This window comes from Rhinoderma darwinii, chromosome 3 (genome assembly GCF_050947455.1).
Source record: "Rhinoderma darwinii isolate aRhiDar2 chromosome 3, aRhiDar2.hap1, whole genome shotgun sequence".
NCBI lineage: Eukaryota > Metazoa > Chordata > Amphibia > Anura > Rhinodermatidae > Rhinoderma > Rhinoderma darwinii.
This window is the reverse complement of record NC_134689.1, coordinates 369,096,095-369,113,558: the sequence shown is the minus strand read 5'-3', so window position 1 is coordinate 369,113,558 and position 17,464 is coordinate 369,096,095. Positions and strand designations below refer to the sequence as shown.

At 42.3% G+C, this 17,464-nt stretch overlaps 1 protein-coding gene across 1 annotated transcript; it reads left to right on the top strand.

The window, feature by feature from the left end:
- The first annotated feature begins 754 nt into the window (after nucleotides 1-754).
- Nucleotides 755-10,651, top strand: YKT6 (YKT6 vesicular SNARE protein). The gene is made up of 8 exons (XM_075858662.1): nucleotides 755-910; nucleotides 1,015-1,129; nucleotides 2,857-2,939; nucleotides 3,137-3,237; nucleotides 4,536-4,640; nucleotides 8,367-8,432; nucleotides 9,404-9,505; nucleotides 9,666-10,651. The coding sequence occupies exons 2-8, from the start codon at nucleotides 1,026-1,028 to the stop codon at nucleotides 9,699-9,701; spliced, it is 597 nt and encodes a 198-aa protein (XP_075714777.1). The 5' UTR covers nucleotides 755-910; nucleotides 1,015-1,025; the 3' UTR covers nucleotides 9,702-10,651.
- The last annotated feature ends 6,813 nt before the right edge of the window (nucleotides 10,652-17,464 follow it).

The following is a 17,464-nucleotide window of genomic DNA, read 5'->3' as shown; positions in this document are numbered from 1 at the left end:
TTAGAGCCCACACTGATGGTAGGAGGGCACAGGCATGTATAGGTTAGAGCCCACACTGATGGTAGAGAGGGCACAGGCATGGATGGCTGAAGTGAAGTGATGGTTGGAGGGCACAGTATATAGAATCAGGTAACAGCCATGTATAGGTTGGAGGGCATCGTATATGGTAGGGGCAAACATTCATGTATAGGTTTAAGAGTTCACAGTGATGGTAGGAGGGCACAGCCATGGATGGTTGAATGGAACTGATGGTGGGACGGTGGGCATAGTGACGGTAGCAGAGCACAGGCATGTATAGGTTAAGAGTTCACAGTGATGGTAGGAGGGCACAGCCGTGGATGGTTCAATGGAACTGATGGTTGGACGGCGGGCATAGTGACGGTAGCAGAGCACAGTCATGTATAGGTTGGAGGGCACCGTTATAGTCGGATTGCACAGCCATGTATAGATTAGAGGCAAAGTGATGTTAGGGGGGCACAGTCATGTATGGTGGAAGAGTACAGTCATGTTTGTAGAGAATAGCCATGAATGGCTGGGGGAGACAGTGATGGTTGGGCAGCATAGATATGAATGTCTGAAGGGCACAGATTCATAACTGTATTCATATTGCAGAACAGTGGCCTGGCAACATCGGCTCTACCCTCTCCGTAGAGACTGACAATAATCACCCCCCAACAAAGCACTCCCCTGTGCGCAGGCCCCTTTCGTCTAGGAACCTTCCCCCCTCAGCACTAACTGAACAGCGTCTATTCTGGGCGGAAACAATTTAGCAGCGGACGCATTTCCGGTTCGTGACGTGTAACGGGAAGGGCCGTTTCCGTGCCCGGGAGTGAAACTGATACCGATAATAGGGACGTACTAGAGAGAAGGGCAGGAGAGCCGGAGGGAGCGGGGGAGGAGAGCTGTCCAGGTGAGGAGGCCGCGTTATACGAGGGTGTACAGTGCTTTACCCTTCAGGGCATGCCTTTGTATCTAAGATGCCGCAGCTGTAACTCGTTATTGTGCCCCCTACAGGAGAAGGAATCATGAAGCTGTACAGTCTGAGTATACTGTATAAAGGAGACTGCAAGGTCCATCTGCTGAAAAGTGCCTACGATGTGTCCTCCTTCAGCTTCTTCCAGAGGTCCAGGTAATGGAGACACGTCTGATGTATGATTACTGCATGCTGGGAGTAGTAGTTCCTCCAGCCAAAATATATCACAGCCCCCTGTACACATGTCATTGTCCTGATCTTCAGCACTTCTTAGTTTTATCTCTAATATGGTCACCAGTACTGTACAGCGCTCACTCAGCTTTTCCACAATCCTGAATGGAAATCTGCCCAGTAATGCAGTGGTGTGGGATGTTTGCAGAACTAATCAGATCTGTGGTTAAGATGTTGTAATTGTGGTAGTGACTCGTTACCTTGTTTCCATGGGCACAATGTGACAGTACGTTTTAGTTTTTTTCCGGCCGCCAGAAGATGTGGTCCTGTGCTGGATGTAACCACGTTGTTTTACAATGTGCCTTAACCCGTTAGTGACCGCCCATAGGTATATACTGTAATGCAGTACATCATGCAAGCAATTCAACAATCGCTGGTTCAAGTCCCCAGGGGAACAAGAGAAAACTGTAAAATAACGTGGTTTTTTTTTTAAAATAAAATAAAAATGCAAAGTTAAAGAAAAAATCTCTTCCCATTTTCCATCAAGCACAATGTAAAAAAATAAACATAACTGGTATCAACGCGTCCGTAAAAGTCTGAACTATTACAATATATCATGTCGTCCGCACAGTGAACGCCGTCTAAAATTTAAAACCGCCAGAATCGTTGTTTTTTGGTCACTTCATCTCCCTCAATAAATTTAAATAAAAAGTGATCAAAAAGCCTCATGTACCCCAAAATGGGACCAATGGAAGCTACAGCTCGTCCCGCAAAAAATAAGCCCCCGTGCCGCTCAATCGACTGAAAAATAAAAAGTTATGGCTCTCGGAATAGGGCGTCAAAACTCAAATCTTCCTTGTAAAAGTAGTAAAACCATAAAAAAAAACTATAAATTTGGTATCGCCATAATCGTATTGACCCGCAGAATAAAGTTAACACGCCGTAGAAACAAAACCCCCCAAAAATTGAGGAATCGCTGTTTTTTTTTCTTTTTTATTCCACCCCACAAATATATTATATGGTACAATAAATTCTGCTGTGAAATCTACAACTCGTCCCGCAAAATAACAAGTCCGCAATATTGATGGAAAAATAAAAAACGTATGGCTTTTGGAATGTGGGGAGGAAAAAACTAAAGCGAAAATCCCAAAAATGGCTGTGGCGGGAAAGGGTTAATATCCCCTGTGATGTAAATGTAGTCTTTTTCACATAGAAAAGCAGCGCCCCAGTTTCGGCAATGCATTGTACTAGCGCACCCGGAAAACCCTGTTGTTCCTCACTAGACACTTGTGTGGAATATCTAGAAGGGGGAGAGGGTGGCTCAGTGGATTCCTAAAATGCATCAGATTTATTAATGACGTACCCCATAATTATGGCGTGAAATAATTGTTATAAAGTCTGCCAACTAAAGGGTGAAACAGAAAATTGTCTAATCCCTGGCGCGTCTTCTGCCTGTCTCGTCTACAATTAAGAGTATTAATAAATCTGCCCCATGGTGTCTCAGTAGTGCAGCCTCAGACCTTCAGCCTGTAACTTCAAGCAATCCGATGTACAAGTTTATATAATGTTTTCATATTCTCGGCAGGGCCTTTAGTACTATCTCCTGGTAGGTCTCCTTGTGTTGTGTGGTGCCGTTCCTTGCCTTGTGCCATGTACTCATTGTGTGCCAGGGGGCACCGTATGTTATCATTATTTCTACTTAATGTTTGCAGCGTACAAGAGTTTATGACATTCACCAGCCAGCTGATTGTGGAGCGATCAGACAAGGGCAGCCGCTCATCAGTGAAGGAGCAAGGTGGGTAATCCGCAGGGCTGGGCAAGGTCGTATTATTACTATTCAGATGCTAATGGGGTCAGCAGGGGTCTAATAGTTCACAGAACGTTATATATGTTAAATAAAAGTCTGGCAATGTGATGGAAATTGCTTTATTATGCTATGACTAACTATTCTGTGCAGGACTTTAATATCTACTATGACTTTTCTTCTTGCAGAGTACCTCTGTCACGTGTATGTGCGGAATGACTCCCTGGCGGGGGTAGTAGTGGCTGATGCAGAGTACCCTCAGAGAGTCTGCTTTACGCTGCTGGATAAGGTAAGGTGAAAGGTTATGTTCACACGCACTGTTTTCAGACTTAATTAGCTCGTTTTACGCCTCGAATTACGCCTGAAAAAACGCCCCTAATACGCCTACAAACATCTGCCCATTGATTGCAATGGGTTTTACGGTGTTCTGTTCCCACAAGCTTTAATTTTACGTGGCGCTGTCAAAATACGGCGCGTAAAAAGACGCCCGCGAAAAAGAAGTGCATTTCAGTTCTTGGGACTTTTTTGGAGGCGTTTTTCATTGACTCCATTGAAAAACAGCTCCAATAACGGCCGTAAAATCCGCCGCGAAAAACGCGAGTTGCTACAAAAACGGCTGAAAATCAGGAGCTGTTTTCGCCGGAAAACAGCTCCGTATTTTCAGACATTTCTGGTCACTGCGTGTGAACATACCCTAAGGATGATTTTGTTTTTGTTTTTTTTTACTTTTTAAGAGGACTTGTCGCCTCTCCTGACTTGTCTGTTTTAATAAATACTTGTATTCCCCATGAAATAACAGCTCTGGAACATCTTTTCTTAGAATTCTGCATTGTGCCCTTACTCTATTACTACTCCTGGAAATGTGAGAACTGGGTGTCCCCATTCCCCTTGTCAAAAGGAAGTGTCCCTACATACAGCAGCATTGTCCCATCAGAGCTGACTGTGTCCGTGTGTATAGGGGCACACCATATTGAAAAGGGCGAATGGTAACACTCAGTTGTAAAAATTTTAGTACGTTTACAGGAAAAATAACAGAGGAAAAGCACAATGCAGAGTTCTTAGAAAAGATACTCCAGAATTATTGATTTAATGGGGAATTTAAGTATTTTTAAAACAGACATGTTTTCGCGTCCTTTCATATTATTTTAAGAGCATATGTAATATTCTTAATCCTTAATACGCATTAATAGGTGGAGTAGTTGGCCGTGTCAACCAATCAAATTTCACTTCACACTTTTCAGATTCCCTTTGGAAAATTAAAGCAGTGACCTGGTTTGGTTGCCATGGGCAACTGCTCTACTTTTAATCTGCACAAATTTTGGTACATCTCCCAATTGGGTTTAAATAGACTCACTAAATGAAATCCTACTGCGGACCTTATTAGGGCTTTACATGCATCGCGTCCATACAGTCTGCTCTAAGACCAAGATCGATCCATAGAGAGCAATAAAGGTTCAAAATATTCAGACTGTCCAAATAGCAGCACTACACTATGGCCATTTGTATAGAGTCTTGCTGCTTTTTCTTTCTTTGTTGAGCGTATATTGATTTGTCACTTACACGATTCTCACTTCTGTGGTCCTTCAGGTTCTTGAGGAATTCGCCACCCAAGTGGAAAGAATAGACTGGCCATCTGGCTCTCCAGCCACTATCCATTACAATGCATTGGACTCCTACCTTGCCAAGTACCAAGTAAGAAAATTCTTCTTCTACCTGAGCACATTAATGTCCATTGTACTTGTTCTCCTTTTTTGCTATAGCATTGGAATGATGGCAGCAGCAGGACTTGAGTGTGCAGATCTTGTAGGAGGCAGTGACCTGGCTATTTGAGTTCAATCTAGGCATCTGTGAGGCTTCAAGCAGCTGGACCCGCACGGATGAGAAATGAATGGCATATCGTGCCATCATGACTTCAGAATTGCAGAACTTATTAGAGCCAGGAAGTTTCGGTGAAGTTGTGAGGTGGGACTTTGTTTTTTCAGCACATCCCACGGCTGCCCGATCGGATAGAGGTCTTGGAAATTATGAGGCAAAGTCAACACTTAAAACTCTGTCATGTTCCTCAAATCATTCCTAAACAATTTTTGCAGCGTGGCACAAAGGCCACTGCCATAAATACCATGACTCAGGGTTTTCCAGCAGAACATTACCCAGAGCATCAATCCTCTGTCGGCTTGTCTTCTTCCCATAGTGCATCCTGGTGCCATCTCTTCCCTAGATGAACGAACACACGCACCCGACTGCTCCCATAATGTAAAATCTCAACTTAAAACGGACAGATGAAATGAATACAATTATCTGGTTACAATGGTACATAGTTAAATATTAGGCTGCATGTGAGCAGTCCGTTCTTGAAGTAGAAAAAATGGGCAAGTGTAAGGAGCTGAGGGACAATGACAAGGGACAAATTGTGATGACTGGGTCAGAGCATCTCCAAAATGGCATGTGAGGTGTTCCTGTTATGCAGTGGTCAGTACCTACCAAAAGTGGTCCAAGGAAGGACAACCGGTGGACCAGGGACAGGTACATTGATGCGCATGATGTTTGAGGCTAGCCCATCTGGTCCCATCCCACAGAAAAACTACTGTAGCACAAATTGCTGAAAAAGTTAACAGCTTGACATTCCGTCTGTCGATCACATGATCTACTCTCCAGGTAGCTCCACCTCCTCCGATGGAACGAGCAGGACTGTTGCTTCTAAAGCGCAGACCATATTTATTAGGGGTGCTTGGGACAGGGGTACACGATGGCGGTACGGGACAGGTATATTTCCCAACCATCCCAGATCCATGTCCCGCTTTCTCCATTATAGTTCCCGCTTATGGTTTGAATGGAAGGGTTTGAAGAAAATGACAGAGTTTAAGGTGCTGACTTGGCCTCCATATTCCCCCAGATCTCAATCCGATCCACTACCTGTGGGAAGTTCTGGAAAAACAAGTCTGATCCATTGTCGGCCCCACCTCACAACTTAGAGGAGTTAAAGGATCGGCTGCTAATGTCTCGGTGCCAGATAACACAGGACACCTCCAGAGGTCTTGTGGAGTCCATGCCTTGACGGGTCAGGGCTGCTTTGTCAGCACAAGGGGGACTCACACAATATTAGGCAGGTGGTTGTAATCTTATGGCTGGTCGCTGTATATGTTGGCACATGAGACTTCGTTTTTAATTACATTCTGTTAACTCTTCGCATTTATAAATTAATCTAAATCTCATAACCTCACAGCTTCAAATAGAAGAATAAAAAAGTACATGAGTTCTATAGAAGAAGCTTTTCTAATTGTGACTTTGGGTTAGTTGTTTTTAACTTTGTAAATTGTAATCTCCCAAAAGGCTGAGCCAGGCTTCCGTGTGCGGGGTCATAGCTGTACTAAAACTGAATGGTTAGTCGTATTTTGGAGAAAAATTTGGATTCTGTATTGTGATCCTTGGTGCATGCTATAGAAATTGTGATCGATCCTATTCTAAAATGGCATCGCCACGTTTTCTACCACCATGTTGTTTTTAAGACTAACATTTTGTGCTGATATTTTGTCATATAACTTTATAGAGATCAGATAGCAGGTAACAAACCGTATTCTAGTTCTACCAGGGGAATATAACATTGTATTGGTATATAGCAGGGCCCTGCTGTAAGTTTTGACATTTCTTTTTAGAAGCTGTAATAGAAAACTTGAACGCCAAGACAATGCATTTCCTTTATTCACGTCCCTATCGCGCCAAGATCCTAATTGTGGAATGTGAATGTCTGCCCCATGTAATCCAGTTTTCTTACTAATTCAGTGATGGTAAATGCAACTAGTTATCTTTACTTCATAGGAGGAAGAGTATTTACCTATTATTCCCTTATGACTGCCGTTTCTTACGTGTAACCACTTAATGACTTTTCAAAAAAAAACAAACGTAAAGTACATGTAGGTTGTGCTGTCAGGGGCCTCCATCCATTGAGTTTATGGTCCACCAAATGTTAAGCTTCTTCAGTAATAGTACAGCCACAGATCAGGTGCGCAGCTCTCAATGACAGCTTGTCGCATGAGTTCTTCTCTCTGGTTGTTTTGTATCCCCCTTATGGGCACTTTTGGAGAACACTGTTGCACCTGGTGTCATTACGGTATCTGTAAGGGAAGGGGAACCACTGTATAGGTTCCTTTTTAAGTAGAACAAATAGCATGCATTAGCTGATGGATTTACAATAAATACTCTATGAAGTGCGGTGGTCCCAGTGTCCTGCCCGCTGTCATTGAGAATGAAGGAAATGCGTTTGGTCGGGCTCTGTGGAAGGAGCGGAGACGCAGCAGCTGCTGCTACGGATTCCCCTGAGCATGTTGTTTTGATCTTATTGGGGCAGAAGATCAGAGTGGTTATTAAATTGTTGGGAGGAGGATCAGCAGCAGAGCAGTAAACAGTTGCCTTATGCGCAGGAAAATGTTCCTATGTTTTCTTTCTTTTTTGGCATGTTCTTTCAGTGACGAGCTGAGACACGTTTTTATTAAAGAGACCGTATTATCTGTGGGTTATGTAAGAGAGAAATGAGCACAAAAATAGAAAATATCTCAGTATTAGGTATACTCAACCGGAATAGAGCAATAGTACAAAATGTTTTATGTAATATAAACCTTGCTGGGGCTGGCATCACTACCAGGCGAACATGGGCAGATACCAGGGCCAATTAGGGGGCACATGGTAATCTGGCTAAACATTCTCTACTCTTTTGAAGTGGGCTAAAGAGGGGGTGTTTACCAAAGGCCCACATACACCGAAGGCTTGTCTTGTCACTGGCATTCCTTCGTTTTGCACCCACTTCCATTAAAGGGGTTGTCTAGCCCCATTAAATAAGAGCTTAGGATGGTCTAAAATAACACAAGGAGTAATACTCGCCTTACCAATCCCCTGTCGCTCCAAAGCTTCCTTGGTTCTCTATTCACCCGGCTCCAGCGATGGCGTGATGACACCACTGAGGGCACAGCTTTGACCATTGATTGGCTGCAGTGGTCACATGCGGTGACATCATCTGTGGAAATGGGTGAACAGAGACCAGTGGGGGACCAAGGAAGCTTCAGCACGGGATCGGTAAGGTATTACTCAGTTTATTTTAGACCATTGAGAGCCGTTTGTAGAAAACGTCATGGGATTGGGAAACGCATTTAATATGTGCAGCATTATGCTGTCTGGAAAAGCAATCTATGGTGGGTTAATAGAAAAGCCTGGCAGGTTGTGGTAACATTGCAAACCATAGTGCTGTTGCGGCATTGCGTGGAGGAGAATGACTCTCCGACAAGCAGGTGGCTTTGTATATCCTGTTTTGGATCTGCTGGTATTGGTTTTCTACAAAATCCTGAAATCTTGCAACTTGTTGATATGAAACACTATAATAGTTTGAATATGAATGCTTGGAAAGTTCATAGATTTTTATTTTCCCAGAATCCACGAGATGCTGATCCAATGAGTAAACTACAAGCTGAGCTGGACGAAACCAAAATCATCCTGGTGAGTAGATGAGTATATATTTTCCAGTATAAATCTGTGTTGCGATGCTGTAACGCCAGTGACTACAGCGATTTCACCAGACTCCCTCCATCTAGTTCAGTTAGGTGGTGGAAGCGGCGTAAAGCACCCCCAATATCACACCGAGGTACTTGTGTGGTGAGTTCCCAGTAAAACCAGACATCCCCTATCCGTAGAATAGGTGAGACATGTATGATTGCTTGAACCACCACTGATGACTAGAACGGGGGTTTCGATTGCAGAGGAGTTTGTATGAAGTGGTGGTCGTGTATATACCCTGTCACTACATAAAATATCTCTGGGGCTGACCGGAACAGCCAAGCGATGTACTCCACTGTCTCCGTCAGCCCTGTAGACATTGAAGGTGAATGCGTGACCGCTGCTCCATTAATACTCCTCACTGAGATCGAGTGCTTGTGACCCCCGTTCTAGTGATCGAGGGACTCTCAGCAGTGGGGCCCACAGCGATCGTATATATGTATCAACTATACTGTGGAAACCCCTTTAAAACTATTGTCTCATCACAGACCACCCTTTTAATAGGAGAAACTTGTCGTGATCAGTGGTCAATGTCGTGTGTCTGGCTCCTGAGAGCCCCCAGCAAACCCCTGAGTTCGCCAAGAGAAGTTGACTTGGCTGCTCGGTTTTCCCTGCAGGGGCCAGAGTGGTCATCTTATGTAATACATGGACAGACTGGGTGGGAGTCGTTCCTTGTTAGGGCACCCCCTTTATGACGTCCATGTGCCCCAGTAGGGCAGATGGAAAGTGGTAGTCGAGTTTTAAATGGTAAAGCAGTAATTTAACGCTTTACTGTTCAAAGTGCACCTGCCAAAATATACATTTACCCTACAACAAGGAGCAAGTACCAGAGGGCAGCACATCACTGGGAACGGCCATGATATTATTTTCAGTTTTTGCTTTGCTCGTATGTAACGTTAACTTGTCATTATCAGCATAACACCATGGAGTCCTTACTGCAGCGTGGGGAAAAACTGGACGACTTAGTCAGTAAATCAGAGGTGCTGGGAACCCAGTCCAAGGCCTTCTATAAAACAGTGAGTAATATTGAAATGAGAAATATCTGGTGTGTACAATATGAAGTTGGATATTTTTTTCCCGCACACATTTGAAATTATTAATATATATATATATATGTATGTATATTTTTTTATTTTTTATTAAGACCATTTATAACCTCTGGTTTCTCTTCCTAAGGCACGGAAGCAGAATTCATGCTGTGGAATCATGTGATGGGAGCACAGTGAAGGAGAATGGATGAAAGACCATGAACAAACACTATAATATCAGGGCTGAAACACCAAATCAGCTACCACTCTGCCCTTCCCATCCCCAGCAGGGGGCAGTATAGGTGGTTATTGCCCTCAGATAATATTTTTTCTTTTCCCCTTTAGTATTGGGGGTGATCTTTCTAGCATTATCTTGATGTGTGTTCACTTGATACTGCAAGACGTAAGTTTCTCAGTCGGTGGCCCCCAGTAACAAGTGCCACTTCCCCCAGGGGATTGTTCAGACCATTTTCTGTTTCAATGCAAACATTCCTGTGATATTTAAAAGTGATACCAAGTATCACCATGCATTGTGTGTGTTCTGTACCGTCACCAAGCTGCAGAGTGATGTTGAGTGACCCAGTAATTTGTATTGTAGTAATGCTTTAATAACTGAGCCCTTATCTACCTGGGAGGAAATGGGTTAATTGATAGTCTGCTTCTTCCCATAACACTCATGCACTTGTTTAGTGCACTGTTATTTTATCACCCTTCCTCCATTAATTCAGACCTGTCCTAACTGTGGTTAACCTTGTAGTATTTGCAAAATGTTTTTTTTTTTTTTGTTTTTTGTTTTTTCCTGGAGAACCCATTCAGAAGTGAAATCATGAAGTTCTGCACATCCATAGCAAAGCCGAAAGCCTGGACTCCAAAGGTCACTCCTTATGTTTTTGATGCCGAAGATCTTATTGCTTTTGTACCAACTCGTCTTATCCCCCAAAAAAATATCCCCCAAATGACTCTCCATTATGACGGTTGAATTCTCATGCCGTATAGATAAGTTATTAACGTATTTCAGTGTTTTATTATGGGTTGTTTATTCTGATCTCCAGTGATTTTTATTTTATTTTTTTTCCGCAAATTTCTGATAAACTTGTATTTTAATAAAGTTTGACCGAACCTTTCTGTACCAAATACTGAAGTAGATAGAACACATTTGTAGATGTTTGAAGGCATTTAGTTGATGATTTATTCCAACCAGGACTTCGCACTAACATATAACTTACAAAATCAGCTGCCATTTGTAGAGAATCCAGAGCAAGTGTTTGAGTTTCCTGCAGCGCCACCACAGTGGAAAACAAAGCATTACACAGTTCTCATTGAAGTCAATGGGCTGTTCGCCCAATATACATACATGCTGGGTCCCCCAGCATCAGGAATGCTCTTTGTAGCTGCTTTCGACCCTGGTTACTAGATGACGGTCATAAATGGGGGATCCCATCTGTCAACTCAAAATTACATAATAGGGTACATGAAAATGGGTTTACTAAACCAGACAGAAGTGTCCTCGTTTAGTGTCAATGCATCAGTAATTGCGACAGGTTCTCACTATGGAAAAATCATTAAGTCATGACCTGTTGGTGGTAGTTGAGGAGTGGGGTTGAGAAACCTTGACCTAAAGCAGTGTTCCCCAACCAGTGACTTGGGATCTTCATGTTGGTCGCAGGTCCCCTGTATATGGCTCTTCATTCCCCTTCTGCTACACGGTCGGTTCCAGTTCTACAGAAATTAGTGTGCACTAGTAGGAACAGAGATGTCCTAAAAAATTGTGACCCTCCTACTGATTATCCTGAGCTGAGAGCTGCTTGAAATCTGCAGAAGCTTCTCCCTGCATAGTAAAAGTTTAGTTTTAACGTTTCTGCATTTGCTTTTTTTATCGTATTAAAACTTGTACCTTTTATTCTCTTCATCCTACCTTTTTATATTCTTTGTCTTCCCAAGAAGTAGATAGTAATGTGCATGTCCACCTACTGAGCTATTCAGTCACTCTCCCTACAGCCCGTTCTCTGCAAAGTGATCAACCTTCCATTGAAGAGCAGCCAATAGAAATAGCTTCTGCCCTGCTTGTCAGGGAAGGAGCAAAGCCTCTGCAGTAGCATGGCAGTATAGGTGAGGAGACTCCTCAGCATATGACTGTAAAGTCACTTTCACACGGCAGTATTTTGTCTTGGTATTTGTAAGGCAAAACTAGATCTGGCTCCAAAACACAGAAGGGGCAAATCTTTTCATTATACTTATTCTATTTGTAGGTTTCACTTTAGGTTTTGGCTACCAAATACTGATGCAAAATACTGCCGTGTGGAAATGGTCTTTAGCTCCGTATCCTGACCACAGATATGAATCCTGCACATGTCCACTCAGTCTTTGTTTTATTATATTTTAATTGGTTTCTAAGGGTGTTCATACTGTGGATGTCACAAGGTATATACCTTCACTATAGATCTCATATTTATCTCAAGGTAAGAAGGGACTACCATGTGGGGGTGTCTGATCAGAGCCCATACCCAGCAGTTCAGATTAGCAGTAGCAGCAAGGGGTACACAGGAAAGCAAAAAAATGACAAGTGTTTATGCTAGAAACACTATCAAACTCTTTACAACTGTTGACAGCATTTCTGGACTTATGAAAGTGATTCATGGGATAATCCTTATAAGGTCAAAATCAGCGACGACATGAAGGGGTTAATAACCACTAAAGGGACTGGATTATAAATTAACTATATTAAACGTGGCTTTCCACGTGGGACAATCTCTTCTTGAGAAGCGTCCTCTTATAAATCCTGCTTCTGGGCCCCCCTGTGATCTGTAATGGGAGTAACCATTCGGGTATGTTCACACGGCAGCCTCCGTTACGGCTGAAATTACGGAGCTGGTTTCAGGAGAAAACCGCTCCGTCATTTCAGACGTAATGGCATGTGCAGGCGCTTTTCGCTGCGTCCATTAGGGATGTAATTGGAGCTGTTTTTCCATGGAGTCCATGGAAAACTGCTCCAATTACGTCTCAGGAAGTGACAGGCACTTCTTTGACGCGGGCGTCTTTTTTACGCGCCACCTTTTGACAGCGGCGCGTAAAAAAAAAGACCGTTGGCACAGAACATAAGACCCATTCTAATGAATGGGCAGATGTTTGCCGACGCTTTTGAGCCACATTTTCGGGGGTAAAACGCCCGAATTACGTCCGTAAATAGTGTGTGTGAACCCAGCCTAATACTGTGGAATCAATGGGCTGTCCGTGTAATGCCAGGTCCTCCAGAGACGGTTTGTAGCCGCTCTCCACTGGCTAATAGAGAAGAAATGTGGCTAGCGAAGTCAAAAAGTTTGGATACCTCTGATCTAAAGTATTCTAAACTTTGTATTGCACAAATCAGTAGTAGATAAGAATACATGAAATTTTGTAATATATAATTGAAGGAAAAATGACATTGTCCTAACCATCCGGCAGCCTCTATGTGTTCAGAAACCTCAGTGTCCAAAAACGTGTCTAGAGAAATACAGTTATCAGAAAAAAAGGGAGGGGGGGGGGGATGCAGCTGCAGGTTTTTGTTTTTTTTTAGAAACTCCAGTCTATGAGGGTGAGTAAGAAACAGGGGGCTTTGATCAGTAGAACACACAGCCCAGCTTTTACCTCACATCAGGGAGAGCCCTTCCATCTAGCCTTCATGGAGAGAGATCATGTATATTTACAGAAACCAGCAGGGGAGAAGGAAAAGACCCCAAATTACGCAGATTAGACTCAACATTTCTGACTGCGCTACATCTAATATCTAATGGTGCCATTTTATTTACGACAGACAAGAGTGTATAGGGCCAAAAATGTGAAACTTGAAGCGTAAACTTATTTTATAAATTTGGCTTTGTTGTGAATTTTACCCAGTGCAACGATTTCAGGCCAAATATGGCCTTAAATATAGTGTATTTTTGTGAGCAATAGTAACACGGAGCTACACTATTTTTTACTGTGCTTGGTGAAAATGGAGGATACCCCAATGCACCGAATACAGATGGATCTTAAAAACCTACTCAAGAAACTGGCACAACTGAAGAGTGACATATCCTTCCTAACCAGATGCAAAAAGGAGAATCTTATCCCCAATGGCCTCATGATCAGGAATCCAACTGACTATACCTACAACACTCACTTTTCACAGAAACTTTGCTATAGATCATCTGAAAGACTGCGGAATCACTTTATTGGATTTTTTTTACAACAAGAAGAGAACCATCCAAAATTAATTCCCTAAATTATAGGATACAAGGCCCTTGATCAAGTCTAACCAAGCAAGTATGAAAGGAATTCTACAATAACTTACATCAACTTATCAGCAAACAAAAAAAACTCAACAGAATAAGGAAGAGAAAATACCAGAAGGAAAGAAAAATCCACATAACCATTTGGATATAACATCCTCTGTTGTAAGCCTCTCTCAGTATGCTAAACCACTTGACAGAGCCCAATTTTGCAGTGACGTGGAGGAATATTTCCGCAGATTGAGGCTGAAAGAATTATTTTCTGACAAAACAGATATGACATCACAAGCTGGGATGGGAAAAGAAACATCAAGAAAGAAGATGACAAACTGGACCCCACAACCTGGATACAATCCAACTCGGGATTACTACATAGACTGTTTCAGAAAAAAAGGTAAATCTGAGATCTTGGACCAACAGCACAAAGTAACACACAATCTCAGCATGGAGGAAAGGAACGCCACAAAATCACTAAAATCCAACAAAGACATCATCGTCAAACCCGCTAATAAAGGAGGCACTGTAGTAATTCTGAATACATCTGACTACATCCAGGAGGCACACAGACAACTCTCAGACAAAAAAATTCTACACAAAAATTACAAATAGGGAAGAGGGGGGGAGGTAATCCTCCAGCTCACCATTAGTTGCGTCCGAGAACAGACAGCGCCTGGATTTCCGCACGGCCAGCGACGAACAACAGGGAAAAAGTAGAGCCAAGATCCAGCGCTGAGTGTGAGTAAAAAGGAACTCCTGTTCCAATTTTATTGATATAACAAAAATAAAATGAACTAAATAGAAATAGTTCTGTAGTAAAACAGAGTACAAAGATGAGTGATAGGTGAAGGATTAGAATAAACCCCGTCGAATTGTGCCTAAGCGTTTCTGACACGTCTTGTGTCCTTATTCATGGCATGCAAGCCATGAATAAGGACAGAGCTGGATCTTGGCTCTACTTTTTCCCAAAAAATTCTACACCCCGCTTAATGAAGACCCCACCAAACAATGCACAGTGGAACTTGTCCATATCATTAATAGTTTCAACGCAGTGTCAGCCAGTGTACTGGACCTTATACCGGACAATCCCAGAATACGTACATTCTACATGTTACCCAAAATACATAAAGAAGGCAATCCAGGGAGACCAATCATTTCAGGTGTTGGGACTTTAACAGAATATTTCTGGCTGGGTGGAAAAATCTTCTAAAGCCCTTGGTGAGGTGCACACCCAGTTATGTCCAGGACACCACAGACGTCCTCTGCAAACTCTCAGCCCTGAGTCCACTACCAGAGGGAACAATATTGGCAACTATGGATGTGGAGTCTCTGTATTCTAACATTCCCCATGAGGATGGCATAGCCGCATGCCAACATATTCTTCAAAAGAACAATCTAGCGAGCCCTACCACTCATCAATAGAGCCAGCCCTACCACTCATCAAGTTCGTACTCCCATTACAATTATTTTTCATTTGACAAAGACATATATCTGCAGTGTATGGGAAGCGCTATGGGTAGCAGAATGTCACCACAATATGCCAACCTGTTCATGGCCAAACTAGAGGAGGAGTTTTTTTTAATCAACATGCACAACTAAACCTCTAGCATATTTCCGGTACATTGATGACCTGCTGATAATCTAGACAGGCTCTGAACATTAACTGCTTTCTTTCCATAAAAACTTCAACAAGTTCCATCCTACCATCAAACTCACTCCCAACTACTCAAAATCTCAAATACATTTCCCGGACATGACCATATACATGAGAGACAATACCATACAAACAACTATCTACCATAAACCTACAGGCCGTCCAGCATATCTGAGATGGAACAGCTTCCATCCGAGACACATAAAGAAATCCATAATCTACAGCCAGGCTCTGCGGTACATACGGATCTGTTCAGACAGTGAAGACAGAAAACAACACCTGCTATCACTGAGGAATACATTCTTACAACAGGGATACCAGCCATAGATTATAGATGATCAGATCTACAGAGCAACGAGAATTCCAAGGAGCAATCTTCTGGAGTACGAAAAGAAGGAAGGCAACAGCAGGGTGCCCCTAGTGGTCATTTACAACCCACAAATGAACATCTTGAGGAAAATTGCTGCTGATCTCCAACCTATATTCAACAAAGACAATAAACTGAAGGAAATATTCCCGGATTTACCTCTCCTTGCATACAAACAGCCACCAAACCTAAGGAATCTCCTGGTCAGAAGTCCCATCTCACCACCATCAGAGACTGGCACCTTTCCTTGCAACAGTAGAGAATGCAAGACCTGTACCAACATCTGGTCATCAAACACCATCCACATCCCAAACACGCAGCAGGACTATAAAATGACTGGCACGTTCTCCTGTACATCCTCCAATGTAGTGTACATGATCCTGTGTACAAGGTGCATAGATAAAGGAATCTACATTGGGGAAACCATACAAAAACTACAAACCAGGATGAATCTTCACAGACCTACAATAAAACAGGAGGTGGATACACCCGTGAGAAAACACTTCTCTGGACCTGATCACAGTTTGGCAGATTTAAAGGTCTTAATACTGAGGGGTCATTTTAAGAACAACAGATATACCTACTATACTTTTTTCTTTTTTGACACAAAAGTATTTAACATTTCATATTGTTTATGGCTAACACGGTACTACACTATTTTTTACTGTACTTTAAGAACATCCGAGAAAGAAAAATTTGGGAATTCAAGCTGATGATAAAATTCCAGTCATTGACACAAGGCCTCAATCTAACACCTAGATTTATGAGCCACTACATGGACACGTCACATCCCTCATCAGACTGACCCCTCCAGATTCCTTATCTCCTAAGTCATCACCCCTATAACTTCAGTTTTATTGCCCCGGCCTACCTTATGATGTATCACCTCATGTACTGATTGTCTTAGTGTAACATCTTACATGTGCTTTTTTCTAAGTCATTCATTTGTAAACTTGCCTGAAGAAGGGGCCTCTGTGCTCTGAAAGCCGAATATATATCATTTTTATGGTTAGCCAATAAAGGTATCATACCTACTATGCTTTTGTCTTTTTTGACACAAAAGTATTTAACGTTGCATATTGTTTCTGGCTAACACGGTACTACACTATTTTTTACTGTACTTTGTGAAGAATAGTGAAATGTAGTTCTTTTGTGTGTCCACTAGGGGGCTACCACATAATACAAGGAATAGCCCTATTGAACGGAGTCTCTTTTTATAAACAAGTCCCAAATTATACAGCATATAATGTTTTCTTGTTTCTAAATTTACAGTGAACTGCGTGTAATATCTAAACCCAGGATTTCAAAATAATAGTACAGTGGGCACAGAGATGGGGTGCAATAGCGCCCTAAATACAATGGAAAAACACAAAGCTGGCAAATCAGGTAATTGTACAACCTAATAAGTAAAAAACTAAATATTTATTATTTCATTATGTCACAAAACCATATACAATTAAAACACCATATAAGATAGTATCAAGGTCAGGTCCAAAATAACACACGTGACCAGGGACCAGCACTAATACCATTCATAGATACACACTAGTCCCAACCAGTAGGGGAATCAATTATGGTAAAAGATACGATGCAAAAAATGGTACACAAATATGACATATAGATATATAAAGTGCCATGTGCAATATACAATACCAACTGCGGCTGCTTATGATCTCAAGATG

Excerpts from the sequence above, each read along its gene's own strand:
- YKT6 (XM_075858662.1), top strand. The coding sequence starts at position 1,026 with ATGAAGCTGTACAGTCTGAGTATACTGTATAAAGGAGACTGCAAGGTC. Across the intron at positions 3,238-4,535 it reads GCTTTACGCTGCTGGATAAG|GTTCTTGAGGAATTCGCCAC; the intron begins GTAAGGTGAAAG and ends GTGGTCCTTCAG. Across the intron at positions 8,433-9,403 it reads ACGAAACCAAAATCATCCTG|CATAACACCATGGAGTCCTT; the intron begins GTGAGTAGATGA and ends TGTCATTATCAG.